This window comes from Seriola aureovittata, chromosome 18 (assembly GCF_021018895.1).
Source record: "Seriola aureovittata isolate HTS-2021-v1 ecotype China chromosome 18, ASM2101889v1, whole genome shotgun sequence".
Lineage (NCBI taxonomy): Eukaryota > Metazoa > Chordata > Actinopteri > Carangiformes > Carangidae > Seriola > Seriola aureovittata.
This window is the reverse complement of record NC_079381.1, coordinates 8,997,295-9,024,544: the sequence shown is the minus strand read 5'-3', so window position 1 is coordinate 9,024,544 and position 27,250 is coordinate 8,997,295. Positions and strand designations below refer to the sequence as shown.

General features: G+C 42.2%; 1 protein-coding gene across 2 annotated transcripts in view; it reads right to left on the bottom strand.

The window, feature by feature from the left end:
* Positions 1 to 17,443, bottom strand: part of grin3a (glutamate receptor, ionotropic, N-methyl-D-aspartate 3A) — a 43,733-nt gene extending 26,290 nt beyond the window's left edge. The window contains exons 1-2 of one of the 2 annotated variants that reach the window (XM_056404370.1): positions 15,936 to 17,443; positions 7,691 to 8,424 (exon numbers count right to left, since the gene is read on the bottom strand). In XM_056404370.1, the coding sequence (XP_056260345.1) occupies positions 7,691 to 8,424; positions 15,936 to 16,697 (1,496 nt within the window). In that variant the 5' untranslated portion in view covers positions 16,698 to 17,443. The remainder of the gene's footprint in view (positions 1 to 7,690; positions 8,425 to 15,935) is intronic. The other variant, XM_056404369.1, reaches the window with a different exon arrangement.
* Between the last annotated feature and the right edge of the window lie 9,807 nt (positions 17,444 to 27,250).

Sequence of the window (27,250 nt, the reverse complement as noted above, 5' to 3'; positions counted from 1 at the left end):
CAATGGCCATAAATGCAAAAATACTCATTAACATCATCGCATGCTGGTTTTTAAGTACGTGTCAAAACATTTTGTTCTTCTCACCGAAAGAGAGAGGAAAAATGTGCAAATGCAGCTGCCTTTTTAGCAACGCAAGTGTCTGCCAAGGGCATTCCTCCTTGTTACACCGATCCCTCCCTGAAGCAAACAGAGGGTGTTTTACTTACAGCGGTTCAGGGGATGCGAGCCTCAGAGGGGACATTTATTATAGAGCGTTTTCTATCTTCATAGCTCAGCTGGCTGGCACATTCAGGGTACTACACTTGGCATTGGTGGGCATGCATCACTTTAAAATGATTTTTATCAAGAAGGACTGGGGGAAAATGAAAAAGAGAACCTGCTGAAATTTGTCCTGGCTCTATCTTATCTGTTAATACAGGACTTTTGCCCCCTGTAGTTTATCTGTTTGTATGCATCTCCAGGGGTTATATACAGAATTTATGGGTGTATCTCTTTCTCTCTTTATTTCCCACACTTCCTTTCTCTGCTCCCTACTCTTTCTCTTCCCCTGTTTTTGTTATCACATGTTTTGCCCCTGACTCGGGGCCTCCTCCCTCAGCTTCTCAGTCTGGTGGCCAAACCTTATCAGTCCCTCTCACTGGCTTATATGCACTTACAAATAAAGATACTTTGGTAAATCATATCCCATGTTGTTTTTTACACTTTTAATGAAAGGACAATAATCATAAGGTACACGCATGACATCTAGGTGCAATGTACTTAAATGAGCAACGTTTTGATCCCAGTCTGATCTTCATCGCATTTAATGTTTAAAAAAGTACATTCTCATGTACACCAAATGGCTGATAGGAGCTATGACAAAAGGTGTGCCTAACAAGGGGTTCAGTTGTTAACCACCAGATGATTGCAAATTTGAATTTGTTTGAGATTTAATATGTGGAAATGTTTAGTGTCAGCAGCTCATCTACTTAGTTAGAATAAATCCAATTAAACACTATTTAAAAAAAAAAAAAAAAAAAAAAGCCAGTTTAGCAACTGAAAAGAAGAATACTATTCATTGTTTACATTAGTATTTCCCAGCTGTGTCGGAGCCAGTCCTGGACGCTATATAGGAGTGTATGGTTAGCCCTCATCTTAAACCTGTTCTATTGCAACAGTAGGATTGAAACATGTTGGTTAAAAATACGAAGGATAAACAGTGTTTCCTGCAGGATTTAGTTTTTTTCCGGCAGCGGGGGCAGGGCAAGGCATTTGTTTAATCATACTTATACTTACATAATACTATGACTAATTAGATGTATGCTGAAAAGTAAACATTTTTCCATGTCTTCCACTGATCAACTGGTGAGGATGCTGACCTGGGATAATATTTATTAGCACAATATCATACATACAACCATCAGGTGCATATGAAGATGCCTTTACATGGTTTCTTTGTTTTGGAATGAACCAGCTGGAAACATAAAACGTTAGCCAGAGGTAGCATTTTCACTCAACTCATGAAGCAAACGTTAGCTTGATTAGCTTTCTAGTCAACGCGGATAAACTCTGTTAGCGACAATCTGCTTTCGTCTCCCACTCTCTGAAATCAAGGACCAGTTCAGGGAACTGTTTCGCAAGTTACTGACACACATCCAAAGTCGTGCATGTGTTGTGCATGTGTCAGTAATATGGCTGAAATGTTGGCTGATGAGATGAGATGCGATGAGTTTAAAAGTTTAGAGTCTAGCAGCCTGTTAAAAATATGTATCTTGTGTGCAAGTGGAAACTCTGGTGACCTAATGATGCTACAGGATAGAACACTTGAGCAGTAATTGGGTTCATCCTATTAAGTCCATGGATATCCACTCATCCATTCAAATTTTATATTCCTTGTATGAACCGATTTTGACATTTCGTCTGAAAAGCGGGAGGATTTCGGCCTGATGATTGCAAAATAGTAATAAGTAATCATAAGAAAAGAGTCTTAGGAGACAGATTCCTGTGCAAATGTGTCTTTGCTGCCCTGCACTGTGCTCCGGAGTCCCTTTTGGGCTATTTCCGCTACATAATGCTAAGTGATGTGCATTGAAAGATTTTTCCCACAGGACTAAATGAATGGATGAATAACAAAAAAAAGAAAAAGAAAAAATAGCTCTTAGAGTGCTTAGCAAATGGGAGTCGGTGGCAAATGAAAAGAAAAGGTCTGGGATCCGGATGCAGGGTGTACCCATGGTACAGCCTGACCCTTCCTGATCTGTCTTGGGTCAAAGCTCTGTGAAAGCAAATGCAGAGAGAGAGAGACTGACGGTAATATTGAAAGTATAAAGCCAAGTATAGAATAGCCAGCAGTAACTGATTAACTCTATTTGAAATAAAGAATAATGAATCATGAGGTTTTTTTTTTATAATGGAATCTTTCTACATTATTGGATTATTTTTTTTGTTTCATTTTTCAGCCATGCATTATTTATGTCATTATGTTTTGTCTATGAATTTTCTGAACACGCAGAACAAATGTGATCTCGAGACGCTGGAAATCTTCCTCAGTAGTAAGAATTGGCAGGATTTCTTAAGAGCCATTTTCAATGGACAATTGAAACTTCCATACGCTCAGGCTTCTTTTACACAGCAGCAAAACATTACGCCACAACTGCCTGATTAGCTCTGCTTCCCTGGAGCAATTTCAATTGAGAGATATGCCTGCTTGCATTAATACGTACATACACACACACACACATATAGTACATACATCTCATTACCAAATGGCCTGGAGCATCTCAATTTAATGAGGATCACACACTCAGGTGTTCGGTAACATCATTTTGTGTTTGTATTTAAAATTCCTCTCTATCAACATCAGTGTGAAAGTCCTGTACCTGGCACCTACCTTTCAGTTTGATTACATATCCTGCAGGAAAACATCTGGAAAACATCTGGGCAAATGTGAGTTTATTCATGTTTCTGTACTTTGTCTCATCACGCATCTTTGACAAGATATGTCCCTTGTCTGCATGAATCTGGACTTTGCAATCTTCCTGTTCATGTAAGATTTTTACTCTGCTAACGTGTCTCACTTATATGATTCATTGCCATTCAAATAAAGCTTTTATTTTGAAGCAGCACTTAATAGCTACAGAAGTCTGGGTTTTGGCTCCTCTTCTGCTCGGTAACACTGGAACTGGTTTATCATCTAACGCTGGTGGTTTCTACAATGACTCATGTGCCACAATCCCCGACAACGCTACAGTTGTCTGATGACAAACACCTGTATATGTCATCAGCTATCGCTCTTCGTGACCGCTTGACTGCTCGACCCGCGACACCGCTGAAACCATAACTCCATGACAATCATGCAATATATTCCCCCCCGGAGGGCTTCAATGACCAGCCTGAGACCTGCTACCGCCTCTCTGCTGCTCATCTGTCACATGGTTTCAACACTGGTGGTGGTGACGACCGTTCCCTCCAGGTCGGCTCATCCACCAAGCACCTGATGCCGTGACTCTCGGTTCTAATGCTAAACCAGAGGCAGTGCTCTCTCAAAGGAAATCTGAAATGACTGGAAATGACACCATGTTTAGCTCTAAGACAGCCATAGGGTTTGAGTGGTGTAGTACAGATGTTCAACCCCAGGTTTTCTAAAAAGTATTTAAAGAAGTCATTTTGAGGAGGAAAGGGTAGCTGGTTACAAAGGGAGTCTGTTTATGGACATCGCTTCATTTCATTTCATATTTCAACCAGTCTAGAAAAAAGTAAGGAGGGGAACTTTTCTTTAAAGGCAGTGGGCTATATTTCATTTCTAAATTTAAAAGTAAGCCCATAATGGTACCGTCAAGCAGTGCTAGCTTTGTTTGTCAGTCTTTAAATCTTGTCATTTGATGAAAATTCTACTAATAATGGGGAGACTGGTTTCGTTTCATTTCTTGCACAAAAGACTTTTATCACTTCACCACAGGTTGATTACCACTGAGGAGGGCGGAGGTATAAACATGATACCTTTCATCATCAGTGTTTAAGAAACATTTACGCTGCGTGACAGTATGTGATTGTCTTCAATCACTGAGCTTGAGGTTGGTTGATTGATGATTTTTTAATTGCAGTGTCTAATTAGTTCACTGATTTTCTTTGTTGCCGCAGCGCCATGCTGCCACGGTAATTTGCTGCCAACAGGTGGGGAATTTGGAGTCAATGTAGCTTAGAAAGGGCATCAGGACGTGAACGTGGCGGTGACATAAACTGCACTGAACAACTGCTGCCTGCTCTGTTTTATGTAGCTTCACTGCTTTGTTTGTAGGCAGACAAATCTCTTTATGTGTCAGCTCCTCCTTTCAACACCTGCTTCTCTTTTCACACAACCAAAATGTGTGAAAAGACAACTTGTTGTCATGTTTACTTTTGGTTTTCAGAGTAAAATCCTCCTCGGCTTCAACATAAACTCTAACTCATATGTTCCTTAACGACTATATGTGTTTGTTAACATACTTTTTTTTCCCGGTATAACATTGGATGTCGGACAAAACTGTGTCATGCCAAATGAGTTGTAATTTTGCACATGGAAGGATTCCTAAACGGGGCAACCGGGCACAGGCCCAGAGCCCTCTGTTTGAAGTGGCTGTAAATTTTTTTTTTTGGTGGAAAGTCAAACGAGTACAAGGAGATGATGAACTACAAAATGGCCGCAGACACAGAATGACCATGAAGAGATGCAAAAGAAGAAAAAACGACAAAGAAGTCCAAACACATGACAACGAGACGGCAAACAACCACAAAAAGATACAAAGCAACTACAAATGCCATTTGTCATTTGCAGTAAAAAAAAAAAAAAAATCTCCTCATCTCATTATTGTCCAGGCTTGCATCCACCTCACCCTCAGATCCTCAGCTCAACTCAGGCTTGATAAAAATAACATCATTATCGAATAAAATCAAACTTTTATATGTCTAAACACGCCTCCTGAGTCTTAACTGTCCAACAGCCCTGAAGCAAAATAAAGTCAAAATTGCTTGAAGAATATATAGAGTCTGACTTCCAGGAACTTTCATGTGCAAATATCAGCTTCTTCCTCTGCAGAACTTCAAGACATTCAACTCGTTTTGTTCATATAGCTCACTCTCCCTCAGGCCCTTCACAGCCCTCTGTCATCGTGTGGAATATTATGACAGAATAAAACGATGTGAATGTTTAGCACTCGCTCTACACTGCTTGTTGACGCGTGCTGGCATGTGCTAAGTGGAAAACAGCGTATAGAGTAATGAGGAACACAAAGGTGCAAAGGAAATACAGTCATTGAAGAATTGGCTTCAAAATTCGACAAAAATATAGTTTAGTCCTTGTTTATCACAAGAAACGCATTGAAAATCCTCAGGAATCATAACGTGGCGATAAAGACGAGAAATGATCTGGGTGGCTCAGTGTATCTGACCACTAAAGACCCCGTCTCCACTATCGGATTCAAGATTATCTCCAAAAAGAAAAGGAAAATGAACCCAATACAATTGTTAGCCAGCACACACAAATATATTTCATACTATATGGAAGACAATTTAATGGTAATAGATGATGATCAGGACTCTGATTCAATTCATCGCCAATCTTTATAATCTAGCATGAATATGATCAGAAAGTCCAAACATCCCACGGCTTGACAAAAACTGAATTACCGGGAAAAAAAAGAAAAAAAAAAAGGGAATGACATTTTTTGGAGAAAACAGCCTTTCTTTCTATTTGTAGGTTATGTACAAACATACTTTATTTTCCTTATCCACAACCTCCACAGCTGGTTACAGTCTATCAGATATTGCAATCTAATACCTGCAGATTTTCCTGAGCCAGGTATATGGCAGACTTTTCCAAATCCCCAACTGGGATTAGAGCCAGCATGGAAAACTAAACCTCTTCAGGTAAATCCCCTGCCCTCACAGGGTCAACAACATTTTCTTATAAAAGTGGTAAAAGATCCTGTGACATCAGTTTTTTCTTGTCGTTCCTTGATATGTAAAACACTGGAGGACTAATCACCATTTCATAAGCAGCTTAAAACGAAGCAAAGAAATGTAAGCACAATCAGAAATCTCCTCTAGCTCCTCCGAGCTCACCTTGTTCAAATAATTCTCTTCCTGGGACGATCGTTCTGCTGATTCAGGTGTTTTGAGGAGAATCTTAGTAGGAAAGGTCAAACTCTAATTATAATGCAGTGGTGTGTGATCACACACTCTTCACTGCTCATATCTCAGCAATATAAAGTACAGTGGCCCAGCTGCACACGCAGCTGCACGTTGCTCCTGCTAACTGCAATTCATCATGTGTTATCATTTCACCACGCCGCTGCAGTGATTGAGTGTATATAGAGTGCATTCTTATGTGTGTGGTTGTGTGTGCAGGCGCCTATGCAGATGTGTATGAAGTATGTGTTTCAGTGGCATATTCCAGACTGATATTGTAGCTGGACTGTGACCAAACATCTGCCAGATGTGAGAGAAGCAGGTTCTCCCCCAACTATAAGGATTACAGAGGAGTAGTATAGTGAGGGCTGTTGGATGGAAATGACCTACGTTCACTACCCAGCTTATTACAATGACAGTTTTTTTTTTATTTAATAATGGCCGCTCTCAAAGTAAAATAGTAAAAGAGTCATTTGTTTATCATTATTCTTTGTTCACTTTGTTATAATTGTGTCCTTTCAGAACAAACTCTGCCGTTGTATTTGAATGTGGGAAGCTGAAGAAGGTGAAAACATCAGGCTGATGCACTCCAGATGTTCAGTGTTTTGAGGCATCTTTTCCCTGGCATCTGTAACCAGACCTGATGGGTTATGCGAGTGACCATCAGTTTATGGCTTCTCTCCAGTTGGTAAATAAAAGGTTGTTTATGGGGAAGAAGCCAATCTTGATCTTCGATCTTTGTTTTAAAGAAAAGTATAAATGACACCTCGGCCTTTTGTTCGAGGACGTTCTCCCCTTGGTTTCAAGGCTGTCAGGTACCTGTGAACAATGCGCTTGTATTTCCTTAACCACCAGTGTTTTTTGGGTTTATTTCTGTCCAGAGTGTTTGTCTCTAAATGGAGCAATTTTTTCTGCAACACTGCAAAGCAAAAACAAATGTGTTGGTGTTAAAAGGACTATGACGATGTGGCTATACATTTTTGCTACATGCAGTTTTAGATCTTTACGTTTTGTTTATGTTAAACTGGCTATAATCAATATTTACATCTGTTCACATTCATTCAGCTGCAAAAGAGCCACATATTTTCCACAGTAGTTGTGAGGAGGGTGAGGAACATTGAACTTGCATTCACCAGGCGGCCAGAAACACAACTCCAAATGAATGCTAATGTTCCTGCGTATCTACTGGGTGTGTAAATAGAAAAATGTTTGCAAACAAGTTTGTCACATCAACTTAAAAGAGGATGTCAGTGTTGTGCTCAGAGCTTATTTTGGCTGCCTCCAAGATGCCAAAAAACATTGCAGGTTTAAACTAATGTGTTGTAATGGAGTAGTTTATTTATTTATTTATTTATTTATTTATTTTTGATCATTCTGTGTTTAAGCTGAGCCAATAGATTTTAGATGCCTGGAACTTTAATGTTTGTTGTCTTAGTAGACATGTGCAAGGGGATGTCATGTCACAGAAACAATCTTTTAATAGAGTGGAGACATAATTATCACAGTATCCATGGCCACAACATGCATTACCCACACGATTCCCTACCTTGCCAAGTATTGCCCTGAGCTGCCGTTGCTCTGTTGTACATCCATACAGTTAGTAGTCCCAGGTATGAGCGCCAGGGCGGGATTCTCCTGGGCTGCACTGCCCACCGCCCTCGCCACCAGCGCCAGTGAGTCGTGGACGTAGTGATCCAGGGAAGGGGACCCCATGACCCCGTGGGCCAGAAGCCCCAGCGGCAGCCCCTCTGTTCTCAGCTCTGCCACATTCTGGCTGTCCCCCAAGATCCAGTGAAAGTCTGGGAGCGTCATCCGAGTGGCGAGCGTCCACAGACGCCGCACCTCCCGGATATCGCACCCAAATGTCACCACCCCCGTTGTGGATGAAGGTTCTCTCAGGGCCTCCAGCTGCCGCATGAGAGCTTGCTGCTGGTCCGATTTTGAGGAGGAAGCGGATGAGGAAGCGGGGGCCGAGGCAGCGGAGGAAAAATAGGGTAAAGACGGCAATGACGATGAAGCGTCCGCTCCCGTTGCCAGTCCTGAGGATGATGGCGAAGATGAAGACGATGATAAGGTTGAGGCGTTAGTTGTCAGGTTGACAAGAGTGCCCAGGTGGAAGCGGGTGTTGTTTTTGATGAGTGAGAGGAAATCGCTAATGTCCCATTCCTGGCAGAGGAGAACGCTGATGTCCCACCAGCCGTTCATCATCAGCAGGGAGTAGAGCAGACGGGACGGTGGGGCCTCCACGCTCCGCATCGCCACTTGGAAATGGAGAGGATTCTATGAGGAGATAGAAAGAGGGGAAGGGGTGAAATGGGAGATGAATGGGCAGATAGGTGAGAAAGGTTTACACACAGGAAGAGGAAAAAAATGGGGAAGGTGAAAGGAGAGAGAAAGAGGAATGTGAGTTAATTTCGGAAAGGTGAATTAAAATGTAAATTTAACAAGAAAAGAAGGGAAAGTGTGTACAAGGGGATAGGGTGAGGAAGATTTAAGAGATTAAAAAAATGGATGAGATATGAGGAGAGAGCACAGGGAACAGGAATGGAGAAGATGGGATAGAGATGGGGGACAGTTAAACAAATAAACAAGAGGAGATGGAGAATATGAAAAGGTGAGGTTGATGGGAGCGATAAACAAAAGGAGGACAAAGATTTGGTCAGGGTGAGTTGGATTTCATTGAGGGCAGAGAGATAGGAGAAATAAAACATTAGTGGATGGGTTTGGAATGAAGGGGTAGATTGCGAGAAAAGAGAAAGATGTGATGGAAAAAAGGGTGAACGATAAAATAAGGGTAACAGGAAGATGGTGGAGGAGGGAGCGGGGTGCAATGTTAAAGGAGAGGAGAGAAGGTTAGATGGGAATAAGATTAGGAGGATGGGGCACCAGGGAGGAGGAACAGATAGAGTAGAGAGGAAGAGGAAAGCAGGAAAGACAGAAAGGAAGAAGTGGAATTACTTTCTCTCTTAGAATTCAACTTGTTCGTTATTCCAAACACAGCCTGCTGGATATAATGGATTTCAGCCTCCACTCACCTGCTTCCATGAATATCATTATTCACATCATAAGGAATACTGTATATCTATTTTTGCGTGTACAGTCTTTGTACTTTTAGCTATACCTAAAACCTAAAGAAACACAACTGGGCGCTGTTTAGAAAGGGTCTTTCACGTAATTGACACATTTTCGGAAATTCATCAGCTGATTCATGAGGGCTGGACAGATCAATGAGTAACGGCACGGCACTGGCCTGTGATTTCCACCTGGACCTTGGATGATGAGTGTGTGGTCTCATGGTGCTGCTGTGATGAAAACCATTCATGAACTGGACAAATGTCCGAGACAAACTAGCGTGAGACGTCTGATTAATATGCTTTGTTTGGAAATATCCAAAATGCATTTTGGCAACAGCCTCATCAAAGGCGTAGACATTTCAGATATGATTTACATTGTTATTCGTTATGTTCTAAGGAGCATACAGCTCATATTAGCGTACATGTGTTGGCCCATGAGGGGAGAGCGGTGCATTCTTTATTTTGCCATTGACCATTTTCCAAACTATGTAGTGAATTTTTATATTGATTTCCTGCCGTCCAGACAGTGGTTGGTTTATTTTCAGTATTAAATCCCCTCCTGGAGCCTGGACATTTGCTTGAGCTAGCTAATCCAAAGTGAAGGTCCATCATCTTTTATCTATTTCTTTTAGTCACAGTTAAGGTAATCTTCAAGCTGCAAGCAGGGATCAGGTTCAGAGGTCTCCTTGGTTGGTGCATAGATGACTTTGTTATCAGAAAATCTACCCGGGAGACAGTTGATGAGTGAAGTTATTGTTCAGCAAGCGACTTTCGAACCTGAAATGTTGGGGTGTTTTCAAACACACCATCAGTGAGAGTTTTCCAACTCAAAATACGACATAGAAATACAGAGGGTTTTCTTATTCTTGCTCGGATGTTTTGGACATGCAGGCCTGAAAAATACATATGTATCATGTTTTATTTATTGCATTGGTCAGGGTAAATAAATCCTAGATCCACAGTTGTCTTATAATGTGCACTTTACACAGTTTTATATACAAGGAAACAACACTGTTGCTCACTTGTAGAATGTAGAAGAAATTTAAGTTAAGTTGCTTTACACAACATTTGTATTTATCTGATGCAGCCGAGTCATTAAGAATCAAATGAATTGCATCGTATCTGGAAATCAGAACTGATATCCAGCCCCTAGTGTCAAGCGCTGATTTTCAAACCGTACTGAAATAAAGCTGGACACAACCTTATTGAGTGCTTTAGAAAACAGTTGTCAGAAATGTAAATTACAGCTAATTTGTTGGTGTTTGGTAAACGGACAAAACCACCAAATTGGGTCCACTGCCTCCCTCAGTGCCATTATGATCAGACCAGTGCAAACCCTCTATATCTTACGCATACAGTGCACTACACCACCAGAATTAAAGTAAGCCAGAAGATCAGAGCGGATACGCTTCAAAGCTGACACAGTCATCCCTGTAATGCTTCAGATAAAATTAATTCAGGCTGCATGAGCTGCCAGTTCTGCTTCAGTGTTCCTTGGCATACTGTTCCCAGCCCACAACATGCCAGTCACCCAGGTAATCAATCAGTCATGCACTCGCACATGCATACACACACACACACACACACACACACACACACACACACACACACATACACACACACACACACACACACACACACGGAAGTGCACACACTTACAAGTCAACCGACAACTCTGTTTAATTGACTTACAACTTTTACACAAGCTTTGCATTAACGGTCCATCAGATTTATCTATTGGTTGATTTCATTTATCCCATTAATCACTCTAGCCAATAGACGTGCAAATAAGACAATCATTATTCACCTTCTTGTTGCATGTACACTGATGGATTTTTGTTGCAAACAAAATCAATATAATACATGTTGTTTTATTTTGAATGCAGAAGTCCTGTTTCAGAGAAAGAAACAGTCACACAGTCCGCGGGGCATCAGACTCCCACCTCCTCTCAGGAGAATTGGAGGATTTATTCTCAGCTGCAGCACTTCTGCACTGTGATCACCATAAATCTGTAACCCTCTCTTTGTTCCTCATGTAAATGAAAAGAAAAAAAGAAAAATAGCTGGGAAGTGCGGATGACTGCTCCCTTACATAAATACAGAGATCTGTTGCTTTCGATGCACCAGGAAATCCCAGGTCTGCTGTCACTGCTCTCTTTCATCCTTCGTGTCTTCAAAACTCTTTTTTTTTTTTTTTTCTTTCTGTGATTTCCACACAAAATACATTTACTGCGAGTTTTTGAGGCAAAGAAACTTGCAACCCTTGCTGTATGGTAAAACTGCAGCGCCTGGCAGAATCATGAGCCAGTGGACAAATCAAATAAACTAGTAATGACTTGAATATCGATCGTTTCTTGATTAGATGATTCGTTGTGGGCAAAGGGTGAAAACAGAATAAAATGGTTCATATAGAATTTTACTTAAGTAAACATATAAAAATCTGCTCCGTACTCGCAGTAATTTACAGAAAAAAAAAAGAGGAAATCTTGCAGATGTTGCAAAACTTTAACGTCTCGAGGGCTCTCACTATTGTTCTTTCTCAGAGCAAAAAATCCCTACGGCCCCCAGCCCTTAACTCCATGAAGACCTTCCCATGATTCTTAGCCTTTCATCCAACTGGCCTCTTTATGTCAATGCTAACATTATTTATGAAGGGACAAAGAGAAACTCCGCTAACTCCCCCTACAGTCAGCAAAACCCTATCATTCATCTATTATCCCTGGATAGAAGCTCTGGACATAATTACTCCAATCTCTTAATCTACAAATTAATTCACCAGGATGTAATGGAAAAGTAAATTCCAGCCTTATTATACTGTATGTACCTATGTTTTTTTTTTTTAATCTTCACAGTACAAATATTCCTGACAAAAAACAATCTGCGTTATCACTATCATCCTTCATTCCCAGAGCCCCCTGCCATGAACCTCAACTTATTGTGAGATGTGCTGTACTTGTAAGACAAATGGCTTTCTTCTGTTCTGCTGAAAAACATATTCCGACTTCCACGTTGTATACACCCTGAGTTACACTACTGCAGCTATTACTTCCACCTGTAAAACTGATGCAGTCCAGTACACCACTACTACACCATTACAAATTAGCATCAAATTAAATCCACACCTGTGTGACACCGTTTTATAATCTTTACAGCGGTAGAGGATTTACTGTCTGTCATTCCACATATAGTTCTGCACATATGACACATATGACCTTCGACATAATGGGAATATCTGCAACACATTTTTAATGCAAATAGCATACATTTGTAAATAACTGGATTAAGTGGCAACAGATATTTGCATATACGCTTCAAGCTGTCAGTGAAGATGCCATATCTTAACGTTCCACTTGCTACAGCTACAGTGTTGCAGGCCAGCATGGGATGTATTTCCACTTTAAAACTAGGTCCTTTATATCAGCGACTACTGGTCTTTCCCCAGGAGTTTCTCAGGCCCTGTCAACCACGTGCTGCTTCCAAGAAGGCCTCGCCACCTATTCTCAGCCTCCCTAGTCCCTTCACTCTGAGTTTACTTTATCTTTTGGTCCGTAAGCTTCATATTCTCATGCAGCCTCATCATTGTGAGACTTACATAACAAACTGTGGGCAGATTACATTATCACAAGTCACTCGCTGAATTATTATATTGTGTAATTTTCAACAGTGAACTTTGTTTTACCTCAACTGGAAACTTTGCTGGAATAAAAATAAGGCCAAGGTTACCAAATGACACCGAAATAAACACTAATGAGATCCGCTCAAGACATACAGTTTTCATATTTTGGAAACTGTGTTTTGGAGAGGTTGCTGTCAGCCTTCAGTTGGGATTTGCTAGTGAAACTAGATTGAGTCAGAGGGGAGTTAAGCCATTTCTCCAAAAAGTCACACACGAAACACTGCACAATCTGTTTGTATGACTTGTTTATTCCCTAGTCATTTTCATCCTGTTCATCCTTCCATCCATCCAACCCTCTATCCATCCACCCATCCACCCATTCATGCACCCATCAGTTAATCTGTTATTTAGTCTTTGTTGGCAGGTTTCTCTGCTGTATTTATACCTGTTATTCCACTTCTCAGAACCAGTTTGGACAGTGGACACCTGCTGACTCCTCGCAGCGAAATGCTTCCTTGTGCACAAAGCAGGAAATTGGATATTACATACACACACCCACACACACACGTTAGCTCACTAGGTGGCAAGTGTCCCAGAACCCTTCAGTCTAACTAATGGTTCGGATGTGTGTGTGCGCGGGTGTGTGTGTTGGTCCGAGTGTTGAAAAAAACAAAAAAACAATGATGCTCTATGCCCCTCCCAGGACGGTTGTGCGTGGAAAGCCAAAAACCACACACACTCTAACTGTTGGTCTGCACTCATTGATATGCAATAAGCGCCCTGTTAGTGCCACCTAATTAAAGAGGTTTACAGTGTTACACTACATCATTTTGTGTCTATGTGTGTGTGTGTCTACTTGTATTAGAGAGAGATTTTTACCTGTTTACACAAATAAGTGTACACACACACACACACACACACACACACACACACACACACACACACACACACAGTGGGTGTCTTCTCCACAGAATGATTATTGATGAACCATCCCAGTGATGCATTTAGGTTGTTTACACTTTTAACTAATTTTCTCTCTCTCTCTCTCTCTCTCTCTCTCTCTCTCTCTCTCTCTCTCTCTCTCTCTCTCTCTCTCTCTCTCTCTCTCTCTCTCTCTCTCTCTCTCTCTCTCTCCAGCTGCAAATACTGATAATCTTCAGTGGGTGTATTTTGCGGGGGGGTGGGGGGCTTCTCAGCTCATGAAACTGACCAGGCTCATCCCGTCTCTTACTGACAGTCGCGGCTGATTTTCATTAAACATGAAGGGGATCTCTCCTGAATTTTAACCAAACGGTTGCAGTTGACCAGATTTAACCGTTAATCTGTGAAGGAGATGGGTCAGAAAATGTTCCATCATTTTTGTTACAGTTAGAAAGGCTGTTTATGGAAGGTGCTGACAACTTATTTCGATGTGTTGTGCTGTGGATAGATTCTTGATGCATAAACACGCCTCATACCTCAGAGCCTTCACATACTTGAACCATTCTGAAGATCAATTTTCTGGTTTTGAGGCTGTCAGTCGAGCGCTTGTGTTTTTCAGTTTGACTTGTATATTTTGGAAAGATGAGTTTTCTGCTCTAGTTTAAAGAAATCGCGACAGTAGCTAGATATTGGCATTGGTTTAAAAATGATAATGCCGCTCCTGACTTTAATGTATTTAGTGATGAAGTTCTTATAATTACGTTCTCCTGCCAAGTGGGTATATTGTTTGGAGGAAGAACTGCACACATAGTCTGGCCAAAGCTGTACTGAAGTAATTAAGAGAACAGGTGGTGAAGAACAATTTTGACCTTGTTGTATAACCAGGGAAATGTCTTCAAAATGTTCTGTGTGGTTGAATTCCTGTGTTATAGCAAGTGTGCAGTCACCTCTGGAACAAGCTGAATGACTAACGTGTTGCCCAGGTTGCTCTGTAACATGGGTGGCTCTGTATACATGGGTTTTTTCTTGCACAGACATGAGAGCAGGCCAGAGGCTGTAGTCAAAGATTTGACTACAGATCAATGGTGGTGCTCATTGAAGGTTGGAGTCTCCTGTTTTACATCTCAATAAGCAGTGTGATTATCAGACGTGTCTGATCATTATTAGTGGATGGATAGATAAAAGAGCAGCTCGTCATTTCTTTGTTGAAGATTAATACTCTACATGTCGGCACAGCCAGAGGTTACCTTAAGTGTGTGTGTGTGTGTGTGTGTGTGTGTGTGTGTGTGTGTGTGTGTGTGTGAGTGTGAGTCTCAGTTGTTCAAGTAGTAATGTGTAGTGACAAATTGTATTAAATACATATTTAGACAACACTAGCCTACATTGTGGTGCTCTCCTCCCATGATGCTCCATGAACTTTATACTTTAGCTTTATGTGTACACAGTGGGGTACTGAATAGCAATGAGGCATGTGTTTATGCATATATACTATATCCCTCGGGGCATATGCTGCTAGGTGCACACAGCCTTCAATCAAACTTTCACTTGAAACCTTGAAAGAAGATAAGAATCCGATCTCCTCTTCCTCCCCTGCATAGAAACAGTGTTTAGATTTCAGCACCATGGACAGAGCCTGCTCGTGCTCTCTCCATGCGCACTAATTTGATGCTTTATGTGAACATCAGCTTGTGTCAAATTGTGTCGCCATTTTAGCAGATTTTTGGGCCATTTAACCGAGATCAATACTGAGGAAGGAAGGAGAAGAAAAAAAGAAAATGTCCTGCCCTTCCTCTGACAAGATGCCTAACGCACAGAGGGAGGGAGACAAGAGGAAAAAGACCAATAATAGGAGGAAGTGTCTCCCCCTCCAGCTGCTGTTTGAAATGTGGGCCACTGATGGCACTTGGTGAATTAGGCCCCATAAATCCACTTGAACTCATTTCACTCAGGTCTTTGAAGTGAGATAAATCTATTAAGTGTAAATTGATCTGTCTTGTGCTCGTATAGGTTGTTTGATGTTCACTTGTCACAGGTAATCCGTGTTTTTCTTTATCACAACAACAACAACATCTGTTTCACTTGTACACACACGGCCCACTGCAGCTGTGTGCAGGAGTGCAGTGATCAACAGTTCAGATGTAGCTCAGAAATAACTTTTTTTTATTTTATTTTGTTTTTACCTCACTTTGGCGCGTGAACTCCCTCTGCACAACGCTGACGACTGGCACCTGAAGCGCCAGCGAGACGAACTCCAACTTGACGAACTGGTCCCGGTTCCGTGGGAAGGCGATCATGGCGGATACCCCCTGTACAACCACAGTGTGACACACGCTCTCCACGAAGGACAGCGGGTCCTCATTCTCGGGGCTACCCGCCGAGGAGAAGGAGAACGCGGGCAGCTCTCCGAGTCCGGACCCCACGGCCATGACCAGCTCCAGGGACAAATTATAGGGCAGTAATCCGGCCCGGTTCAGAGACTCGACGGCGAGCAGGACCGAGTCTCGGGGTGCGAACACCCGGTTCTCCCTGGAGATGTTCTCCTCCCGCTGCCGTGCCTGGCTCTTACTCCTGTTCGCTCCCCTTTGGCTGTTAACGGTGCCTCTAGTCCTGAGGCTGCCGTATCCAGGCGCACTGGCACTTGTTTTAACCTGCTTTTCCAACTTCAGCCGCCGCTCTGCGCTCCCCGTCAAGCCTCCCTCGGCTTCCCAGTCCTCAGAACCGCTGCCAGCAGTGGCGGAAAACAAGCGAGGCTGAACGTGCAGAGCCCCGACCCGAACCGTGTGGCCGATCCGTTTCAGCACCTGGCACGGCTGCGGGTGCGAGTGAGCGCACGGCGGGAGAAAGACGAGAGCGCACAGTAGTAAACATAATGGTGGCGAAACCCCGGTGCCCGCTCGAGACGCAGGGCCATTCATCATCATCATCACCACCGTCTTCATCATCCCCGCTCCACAGCTGCACCGAATGCCCCGTCCAACCACAGACCGGCCGAACACCGGGGCCGCTCCGTCGGTCCCCCTCCTGGCACCCCACGTGTGGCCCTGGTGCGCCGCTCAGACCAGCTGTAGCTCCAGCTACAGCTCCAGCGCCAGCTCCAGCTCCAGCCCCAGCTCGTGGTAAAGTTGTGCGTTTCTCCACGGGCACAGACAACAGGCTGCTGAGGCGCGAGATCAGGCACGAGCCGCGCACAAGCAAAAAATGATCCCCAAAAGTGCTGTTTTTCATCTCAAAAGATTTTCATCATTCTAGCCTTTTGATTACTAAACAGGTCGCGGAATCAAACGGTCAAATGTGCACATATTCCAGTGGCAGGAAAAAAAAGCATGAAGCAGAGTGTGTAGGCAAGCCCAGAGGAGGAAATGTCGAAAAAAAAAAGGTTAATGCGCATCAAACACATTCCAAAACAGGGGGAATCCACCACTGGAAACATCTGATGGCTTCGAAGGAAAATGATCCCATTATCATCCAGAGCTCAGGAGCCAAGACCACATCACTTCGACCCGATACTGGAGATAAAAAGAAAATAATCTTTTTCTTTTTTATTCCTTTTTCTTTCTTTTTTTTTAAACCCCCCCTCTCTTGTTAAACACCCAAGTAGAAGCTTTCCAGAGCTCAAGTCACCCTCTGTACTGACACTTGTACAGGCGAGACCTCCGGCACGAGAGCGCGGTCTTCTGCGCACGTTCCAATATGACTTAACCCCGTCCTCCCTTTGCCCCCACCCACCCCCTTCAACCATGCCAGGGGGAGAGGTCGTGAATGAGGAGGCTAAGTTGCATAACGCAGAATACACAAAGACAAAAGCAAGCAACCATAGATGGATAGATGGATAGATGGATAGATGGATAGATGGATGGATAGATAGATAGATAGATAGATAGAAAGATAGATAGATTCTCACTGCTCCGATCAGAATTGAGGATGAGTCTGGATGCAGACCTTATGCATCTGATCAGCTGATTTCCACTTGAGCTTTAGCTTCATGCACAGAGCCACAAATCTCATCTTGTTCACATGGAGCAACTTTATATAGCTGAGTGAATTTACTGTTATTGTTTTATGGAAGTAAAACCTCTGCAAGTCGAGCAAACCTTGACAACTCATGGACCAAGAACACAGTAATGCATTCATTTATAGAGCAACCATGCAATATGTGCTCATATTCCACTGTCCCTGTTGCTCCCTGGTGCGTGCGCTCAGCTAATTTCAACAGCCCCCTGCTCTTAATGAGATTGTTTTATTTAATCATATCTAAGGACACCCAATTAGATCATTAACAGTGCTGAAGGAACCAATGTTTAACTGATGTGCTCTCCGTTGTTGTGGTAACCCAACAGGTCAGGGGTCACCATTGACCCAATCAGCGGTCTCAGTTTAAATAGCGACCTAGATTAATGATTGGTTAATGGTCTGATCAAGATTAATGATTGGCTATAATGGTCTGGCTTGAAATGAGAGGCACGCCTACCGGGCTATTGGAAGATCAATGACCCTGATCGATCTGATACAGCCTGACCTCAAAGTATGGGACAGGAAGGGAAGGCGAGAGAGACAGAGAGGAGAGATTTTGACAGGAGGGCAGGAAGAGGGGGAGGAGGAGGAGGTGGTGACCAGGGGGGGGATCAGAGATGATGGAGAGCTCAGAGGGGCATAGGAGGGTATGGTAATGTGTGGGATTGTAGCGAGGAGACGGGGTGAGGAGAGGAGGGAGATGAAGAGCAGATGATGTGGAGGTGAAGGGAAGGAGTGTGGAGAAGTGAAGAGTGTAAGGACAGGAAGGGGAAGAAAGAGGAGAAAAGGCGAAGGAAGACGGAATGAGTGGAGAGAGAGGCTGCAGCCTCTTTAAAGAATCAAGGCTATTGCAAAAACAGAGAGAGAGAGATTCTTGAAGAAGATGAAGCAAAAACAGAAGGAGGAGGGGGAGAGAAAATTGCATTGAGAGCAAGATTCAAGGTGAGATTTAAGAGGGAATCTTTGAAAGAGCCATCATAGTTATTGTTGCGCCAAAAAAAGGCAATTCTGTTTTTTTTTTGTTTTTTTTCCATAACATTTTGCACTGTGTTGGAGCGGGATATCAGACAGCCATATGCTGCACAGGGCTTTCAAGAAAGGCTTCAGAGTCAGAATGTTAATTCTAGTTCCAGCTCTTGATGAAAAGACAGTTTAATCAGACAAATGTTGAAGATTACCTCTGCCATTTGAATTGAGCTCAGTGGAGGAAGTTCCCACTTTCAAATTTATTTTCAGCACAGTCATATTCTCGCCTGGTGTCCTCATGGGCCCCTCAGGAGGAGAGTTGTACATTTAGGGACTGTATGATAATTCATCTGGGAAGGTATTGTCATTTTTATTTTAGCTGAAAGGAAGATAACCTTGAATTTTTGGGGATATATTCTTTTTTATTTCTTATTTATGTCTCTCCTTGTGAAACTTGCTGTAGGCTGTAAAAAAAAAAAAGAAAAGAGATCACATAGTTATTTAAATATGTTTTTGACATATGCAGACTCCAAACCATCTGTGAGTGGACATTACTTTTTTCCTGACCGTTTATATTTATGGGGTGTGATGTCTGGCTCAGCTGTCTGGAGGAAACAATGTATTTTCATACAGTCCCTTTTAAAGGAAGTAAATGCCAGTTTCTCATCAGGGCTTGTTTTTAATGTTTTAATTATGATTTCTTCACATTAAATGCAATGAAACCTTGACCAAAACTTCACCTGAGAAGATGATGTTCAAGTGTTTGTCAGTGTTCTCCCAGCACTGCAGGGTCTTTCTAACTAACTTTTCGAACTTTTTTTGTTTTTCCTCTTGGCTGCTGCTCTGTCTTTGCGTCCACTTTCGATTTCTTTATCTCCAGTAACTTCCTGTTTTTCTCTCTTTTGTCCCGCCAGGCGTCTTCCTGTCTTCGTGCTTGGGAGCTGATCTGATTTCACATGCATGCCCGCCTGCCTCGTTGACACACCTATAAGTCTGCCCCCTTTTGTCCCCCGTCTGAATATCTGTCTGACCCCTTGTCTGATTGAATTTTCATCCATGTTCCCGTGTGTCTGCTTTGGCTGTCTGATGTGCTGGCCATTTCCCTCACCTGTCTGCGTTTCCCGCTGAACTGCCCACCTGTCTGTCTTCTTCCTCCTCTGCCGGCGTCATTGCGTAACTGTCTGCATGTCTGTCGCTCTGCCGACCTACCCCGCTTGTCTCTCTCTCTTAGTCTGCTTGCTGTAAAGTGACTCTGCAGTCTCTTCTGACCCTTACACCTGCCAACCACATTCTTCCATGGTTCAATTCTCCCTCCAGCAGCAGAGTGTATGAATAGATGAAACCTGAAGGCACACACCCCCCCCCCAAAAAAAAGAAAAAAGAAAACAAAACAAAAAAAACCAAGGTTAAAGCACCTGTTAGACACACACCTGATAACACTGGTCTACATGCACCAACACGCACAGAGATCATAGACGGATATCCCTCCATACATACAGGTACACTGATTTACATGATCGCATACTCTAGAGGCCACTGTATTCTGTCTTTCGTTCCTCTGGAGAGAGGAAGAGCTTTCAACCAAACAATTATTTCAATTATTTATACATTTAAAAATCAGAATGTGATTTTTTTTTGTTTTTTTTTTTTAGTTACAAATGCAAAAATGAAGTGACTTGATATTGTCTGACACTTTTTATACTTTTTGAGAGAGACGCAAGAAGTTCAGATTAGGACTGAGATCCAAATGGAACATGATTAGTGTTCAGTCTGCCCTTGCACTCTGACTAACGCAACACAGCACAACTATTTGTCTTACTCGGGTTTGCGTGGAAGCCTTGATTCAGTCGAGCCAGCATGAGCAAACGTCTGATTTTAATGATTTAATCCCCCTCATCTGTCTGTTGTCACAGCATCGAGCTGCTGCCATAAGTTTTCATCAAATACTCGTATTGTCTGAAGGAATGGATGGATATGGTGCATGACTGTCGGAAAGAAAGGAAAAAAAAAACAAAAAGAGAAGAAAAGGATGGTCTTTAAAGGGACTGAGGCATAGAGCAGGTGCAGTGGATTTTGTGGAGGGGTGGGGGGGTGGGGGGCAGTGGCTGACCTGCCAAAGCAAACAATTAAAGTGATCAAAAATAAGACAAAAAAAATCAATTGTATGAGTGTTTGGATGAGTTTCTTTTCTCCTATCTACTATAATATTAGTCAATACTGATGATCAAAATAACAACTGACAAATGGAAAACAAGCAAATTAAAAATAAAACATTATATATAAGTAATGTAAACTTAAAAAAAAAATACAGTGAAAATACTGCATGGGTGATGTTACCATGGCTGGGACCTCATGTGTTCATGTGTGTGGCTCTGGTCTTAAGAACATACTCCAGGTTTCTTTTAAGGCTGATATATTCTTTCAGTATTCTCTCTATTGAAATGTGGTCTGTAAGTAGGTTAATCCAGGGAGTGATAAGATTTCCCACATCTTCAGTTTTGAAAGATTATTTTCTAAGCGATGGTTAAAGAAATGAGTAATGGGTTTTTCTGTATTTAGTTGGGAGGGCAAGTCGTGTAATATCTCCCAGCAGGCACAGTGATGGGGACGATGGGATTCTGCAAGCTCGAGATAGTGGAGCGTTTAGTGGAGCCTCAGTTACTGTTAAGAGGGTGAACTGGTTGGCTGGCCCAAGTGGCATGAAAATAATTATCTGTGCTGCCCAAAGTGCAGTGTGAACAGGTGTCTGTGTGTTGTGTGTTGTGTGCTGTGTTTAGTGGTCATAGAGAAAATGATTTTTTTCTTTTACAGATTTGTATCCAGAACTTTGGGGTTGGGAGAAAGAGCCAAGTCATTTTCTCATTTTGTGGGTGTAATGGAGGAGCTGAGATTCATACAAGTTTCTAAAGTTTTGAGAGGATTTTTATTTATTTATTTTTTTGAGTTTGTGATTTAACTTAGAAGGATGTAGTTGTGTTGTTCGTTATGGTAATTTTGGATTTAATTCTGGAAGTGGTGGAGCTGCTCTCTCCCAATATATGATGGAGATGAGTGAGTCCCTTTTGTGCCATTGGACAGGGGTGATGTGCAGTCGGAAGTCTGGATCGTGCCAGATTAGGGTGTTTCTACATGGTGTTAGTGATGATCTAGTCATTTTATTGGTTTCCCACCAGAGTTGAGTTATTCTTACACTAATTCAGGGTCTTGATTGATTGTGGGAGGAAGGGAAGGTCTTTCAGTTGAGGTGGTTTTACATTGATTTTGTTCTAATTCAAATGGGTTATTGTTGTTATGCTTTTGGGGCCATTTGAATGAATATTATAGTTGATTTTTTTCAAGGAGTAGTGGAGAAAGTTTGCTGCTTGTAGGCCACCTTGTGCTTCTCCATTTTGTAATGTTGAAAGTGTGATCCTGGGCTTTTTGTTTTGAGTAGTTACTGAGCCGAGTACTTTGAACCATTTGTCGTGGGGGTGGTGGGAAGCATTCAAACCTAATTAATCTGACGTAAGGTTTTCATTTTAGCTGTAGCCACCCAATGAGAGTGAGAGGGAGCTTGGTCCAGCGTTTGAAGTCATCTTCTCTTTTTTTTTTTTTTTTCCAAGCAAAGGGGTGTAATTGAGGTTGAAGAGACCTGACAGCCTGGGAGAAATATTAATGCCTAAATATTTCATGTTGCCGATGTGAAGTGGGAGAGGGGAATCTTAGGCTGCAGAGTCGCAGGCATCTTCAGACAGTGGTAGTATAGTTGATTCATCTGTGCAAAGTGTAAACGTCTTGTAATACATCATGTACGCTAACACACACTTTCCTCTTTGCTGTTTTTGTCAAGAGAAGGATTTGGTTGTTAGAAGGCAAAACAAGATTTCTGTCGTTTGTTCAGAAATCCATAATTAGGCATGGAGTGAGTATATTCAGTAGAAATCAAACAAAAAAAAAAAAAACAACTCAATATTTAGATTTTTTTTTTTTTTTTTTTTTTACCCCTTCACTCACACCGACTGTTTCCAGAAAAGAAGCAGAAAACTGAAAAGAATGAAAAACATAAAAGACTGATATGCTTGCAATCAGTCCGCCCACCATCGTGTGACTTTAGATAGATTTTACTGCATCGCTCTGCCAAGGTCAAAGCTGCATTTTCATTCAACCATGTTTTTCTTTTTTCTTACTCATTCTGCTGCTACAGTATGCAGCAGTTACTGATAAAGAGATGACAGTTTTTTTTTTTTTACGCATCAATTCACTAAGGAGTTCGTTCGGCGTGTTAGAATTCATATACAGGGTGTATTACATATGCAGCACCTTTCATGAATGAGGACTTGAGTGACAGCTATTCTCTAAGTGGAGAACAATCTGAATTCACATCTTAGACACTAATATCTTTTTATGCATGCTATCGCTCATGATTAAAGTGGAAGGAAAGGGAGGAAAAAAAAAATGATAAGGATATTTGCATCCTAACCACAATTATCTCGGCTGTGCTTTTGCGGGAAAACGGGACATTTTCGATTCTCTGAACATGACAAGGTCTTAATGGCCCAGTCTGGGTCAGAGAATACAAAAAGGCAATAACACCGCCACATAAGACAGCAGTGAGTTCTCTGCAGACGTGGTGATTTCAGCGGAATCCAAAAAAGATGGGGGGGACAAGATGACGTACGAACATATAAAATGGCAGATTGGGATGATTTCAGTCTTTGGGAGTTTTATAAATAACCTTGAGAGTTTGGAGTGAGTCATCTGTGGGTCCTGTGCTTTTATTTGTGTTGAGTCTGAAAGAGAATACAACATGACAAGATGGGCAGAGAAAAACATTGAGGAAAAAAGAGTTCAGGACAGCAGCAGAGAGTCGTAGAAAACACACGAGAAATCCTCCGAAAGAGCCAGAGTATGTTTTTTAACTATTTCTGACACTTTTCTAATCGGCATTAAACTACAGCAGTCCTTCATTCCAAAGCTCTGCTTTATCTCACAGACAGGCAGTTTCTGTCAATCCCCCTTTGGACCATCGCCCCAGATTACAAAACCCAGATTCGGCAAAGGAGAACAATAACGTTGTTTTCAGGCAGCCACCCAAAGGACGGCATGGTGCTGCGCAGACCAGGAGTCAGGGAGGGCTTCGTCCTGTTGTGCTATCTCCTCTGCCTGGACTTGTTTTGTTTCTTTCCCAGAAACGTTCTCTTGCCCCCGCCCTTCCCTCTGTTCCCCATTGTCATCTGTGTGTTTCAGAACCTGCCATTTAATCAAATGAGCAAAAGACGACAGTGCTACTAGAGCAAAGAAGCACACAACATAACAAATACTACAGTGAAATTATTATCGGAAACTGGACCATTGCCTTAACTGCAAAAACTTGTAAATACTCACATACAAACATAAATGCACCTGCTTGTTCCTCTTTGGACATGATCCCTAAAACGAGGGACCGCCGATCTTCCCAGGGGTGATAATGATGTCGTATCGCATTGTGACACAACAGTAAGCAGATATAAATTGTGGTGTTTTCTACAGAGACATTAGTGTCACTTCTCAGCAGGCGGGCGTTTAAGGGAAGTTAAAGGATTGCAGGAGGTGGTTTAAAGCCCTTTGATTTGATGATGATAAGAGACACTTCATATATCTCTTGACTGGTGCACGGGCAAAGTGGTGGATTCGGGTGAGAGAGAAATGAGCCCAGTGATTCATTTCCTCGCGCCCATTTTACACTGTAAGGGTGTTGGAGAGCCAGAGTGGATGTAAAGATTGCCTGTGGGAATTTTTGCTGTTTGCTGCTGAACCATTTCTTGTCCTTGCCCTCAGTTCTGCCCTTTCTTGTTTTACAGCACCTTGCAAATACTGCAGCTGTAACAGCTTCAGTGCTGCATCCAGCATTCGTATGCAACTGATCTGTAATAGCAGCATCTGGTTACTGGCAACAGCGTAGGAAACTGTTCGATGTTCATACAGTGCAGAGGTTTATGGTTTATCAGCTTGATACGTCTTGACTTCTCAATTGATATGATTTTGAACAGATGTCATGTTACAGAGGTCTGCTGCAGCAATTCACACGTAGCTTCGTGTCTATACTGTATATCTGTGATTAGTGTTGACACTGTTTTGTTTTTGTTTTTTTTTTACACATGCTGTAAAGTAAAGAGTGTTTGGTTAATCGCTGGTTAATCTGCCGTTTTAACAAGTTGAAAATCATTTTTACTTGATTCAAGTAAAGCGTTCGAAATCTGCAGTCTCATCCGAAATGCCACGTCGCGATCCATACTGTGTTAGGTAATTGCTTCTGCAAACATCAGCGATACGTAATCAATACCTCTCACTCATCTCAGTGAGATGCTTATTACACCAGCTCATGTGCATTTTCATTTATCTGGCAGATGACACCGGCAGGGACCAGAGAATGCTAATATTGACACAGACCAGAAGCCATCATCCCTTTGATGCTAATCCCACGCTGACGTTAGCTTCATGCTAATCGCTAACATGCCACTATCTATTACAAAAAGGGCAAAGCTCTTTGTATGAACAGAATGCTAATATCGACACTGGAAGTCCCATAATAATCTGATGACTCAAGGTAATCTAATGCTGTATGGTAAGAGAACTTTTAGGCCAGTGGTTGTCAAACTTTCTCACGTCAAGGACCCCTGAAGTGACTCAAATCACACCACAGAAGCCCATCTGATAAGATTTTGTCCTAGGGTTGCCCGTCTGAAAAGATTTTTGCTTTTAGATGTTTTATTTCAGAAAGTGTTTGAAAACCATAACCGAAATAGTCATTGTGATACTTATGAATGGAATCATAGTGAAAAATAGATTGTTCCCCTTTTTCCTGGGGTCCCCCAGGAACCCCCTCAAGGACCCCTGGGGGGGGACCCCAATTTGATAACCACTGGTTTAGGCTATGCCTGTCTGAGAAGTAGTGTAACCTTACCTCATCTTTGCATCTTGTGTTATATGTTAATATGAAGGCTGCCATAGTACAGTGAAACCATTGAAAGTATCTAGTAATTTGAAGTGCAATATTCTTTAACATGGAATAATCTTTTTTGTCCTTTGTCTTCACTTGTTTTCTGTTTGCACTGATCAAACTGAGTAGAACTCATAATTTCATTGTATGTTTTGCTCAGTTGCAATACATTTCTTTTTCTTTTTCTACTTGTATTTTGAAAAAGTAGAAAGTTTAGAAATATTCTTGCACACCACGGAGCTTCAGTGAGGGGTTCATTAAACCAACACTCTGGACTGCAAAGAAGAAAAGAATCCAACGCACTGTTGATCACCTGAACTCACTATATTCACTAATGGCATTTTGGTAGACCTTCATGTGCTTAAAAAAAAGAAAAACTGAAGGAAGAAAGATTACACTACCCTCTTAAACCAGGTCTTCAAAGGGAAGTCATTGCTGAAATTCACATTTCCACATCCGTGCTTTGGGGTGCAGGAGAACTGCCAAGAGTTCGAAATATCCACTTTCTATTTCACATTTGCCTCAGCTGAGGTGTACACATTTGGAGACTCTGCACCTGAATAAAATAATATAAATATATATATAAATGTTGCTCTAAATGAGCTGTAGAACTGTCATTTATATAGGGATGCATGTATACAACTTATTTTGTAAAGTAGGTGCATGGCAGAGGGAAATGGGGAAGGGGCCAATCAGCCATGGTGAACCCCAGATGTGATGCTGCTTGTGTAGGATGATGGATTGCTTGTCATGACACAGGGCTGTAGTGGAGGGATGGGAAGCTCAGCAGAGTGCCGTGCCTGAAATGTCCAAGCATACTGTATATGATTAAGAAAAAGTGTTTTAATTTAGCTTTCATGTTGTTCACTTCCATGACCTCATGGTTTATTTACTACTGAGCATGCTCTGCAAATAAGGACTGACATATTCAGCGGGTTGAAGGCAGTGGACTCAAATATTGAAATGTTTTGGGGCCCTTATGCAATATTAGTGTGACCACAAAGCATTCCTGTATGATGAGAGAGAAGTCAAGGTAGCTGCAAAAAAAGTAAACACAGACAGAGGATGTTTGTGAGGAGTATTGGCGAGGATGTACTGTAAGATAATGCTTTAGATTTTTCTGTCTTAAAAAGTATCCTTGAGAGTCAGAGCTGTTGTTATGGAAGCGGGAAGGTCAGTACACCCTTGGTCGGTCAGTACGGACAGTGGTCGAGCCTGTCTGAGGAGGAGAAGTGTCAGAATGTAGAGAACAGGCTGATGGGTTTTGGACACATGATGGCTGGGAGGCACGGAGCTGGATCATGGCCCGGTGATGCGCAGGTGTCAATCCCCTTGCAGTGCTGCCAAAGGAGGGGACCTATGAAGGGGATGACACAGGAGATTTTAGGGAGGTTGAAGCCGACACCGGCTGCAGTGTCGAGTATTTTAGGAGGAATACAGACAATAGGTCACTGTTGCTCAAACATGGAGCTGGGCTAAGACACTGGTACTCCTCCTCTGTATCTGATAAAGATAACAGTCCCACTATGAACTCCTGTTTTGTTTTTGCTTTTGTTTTTT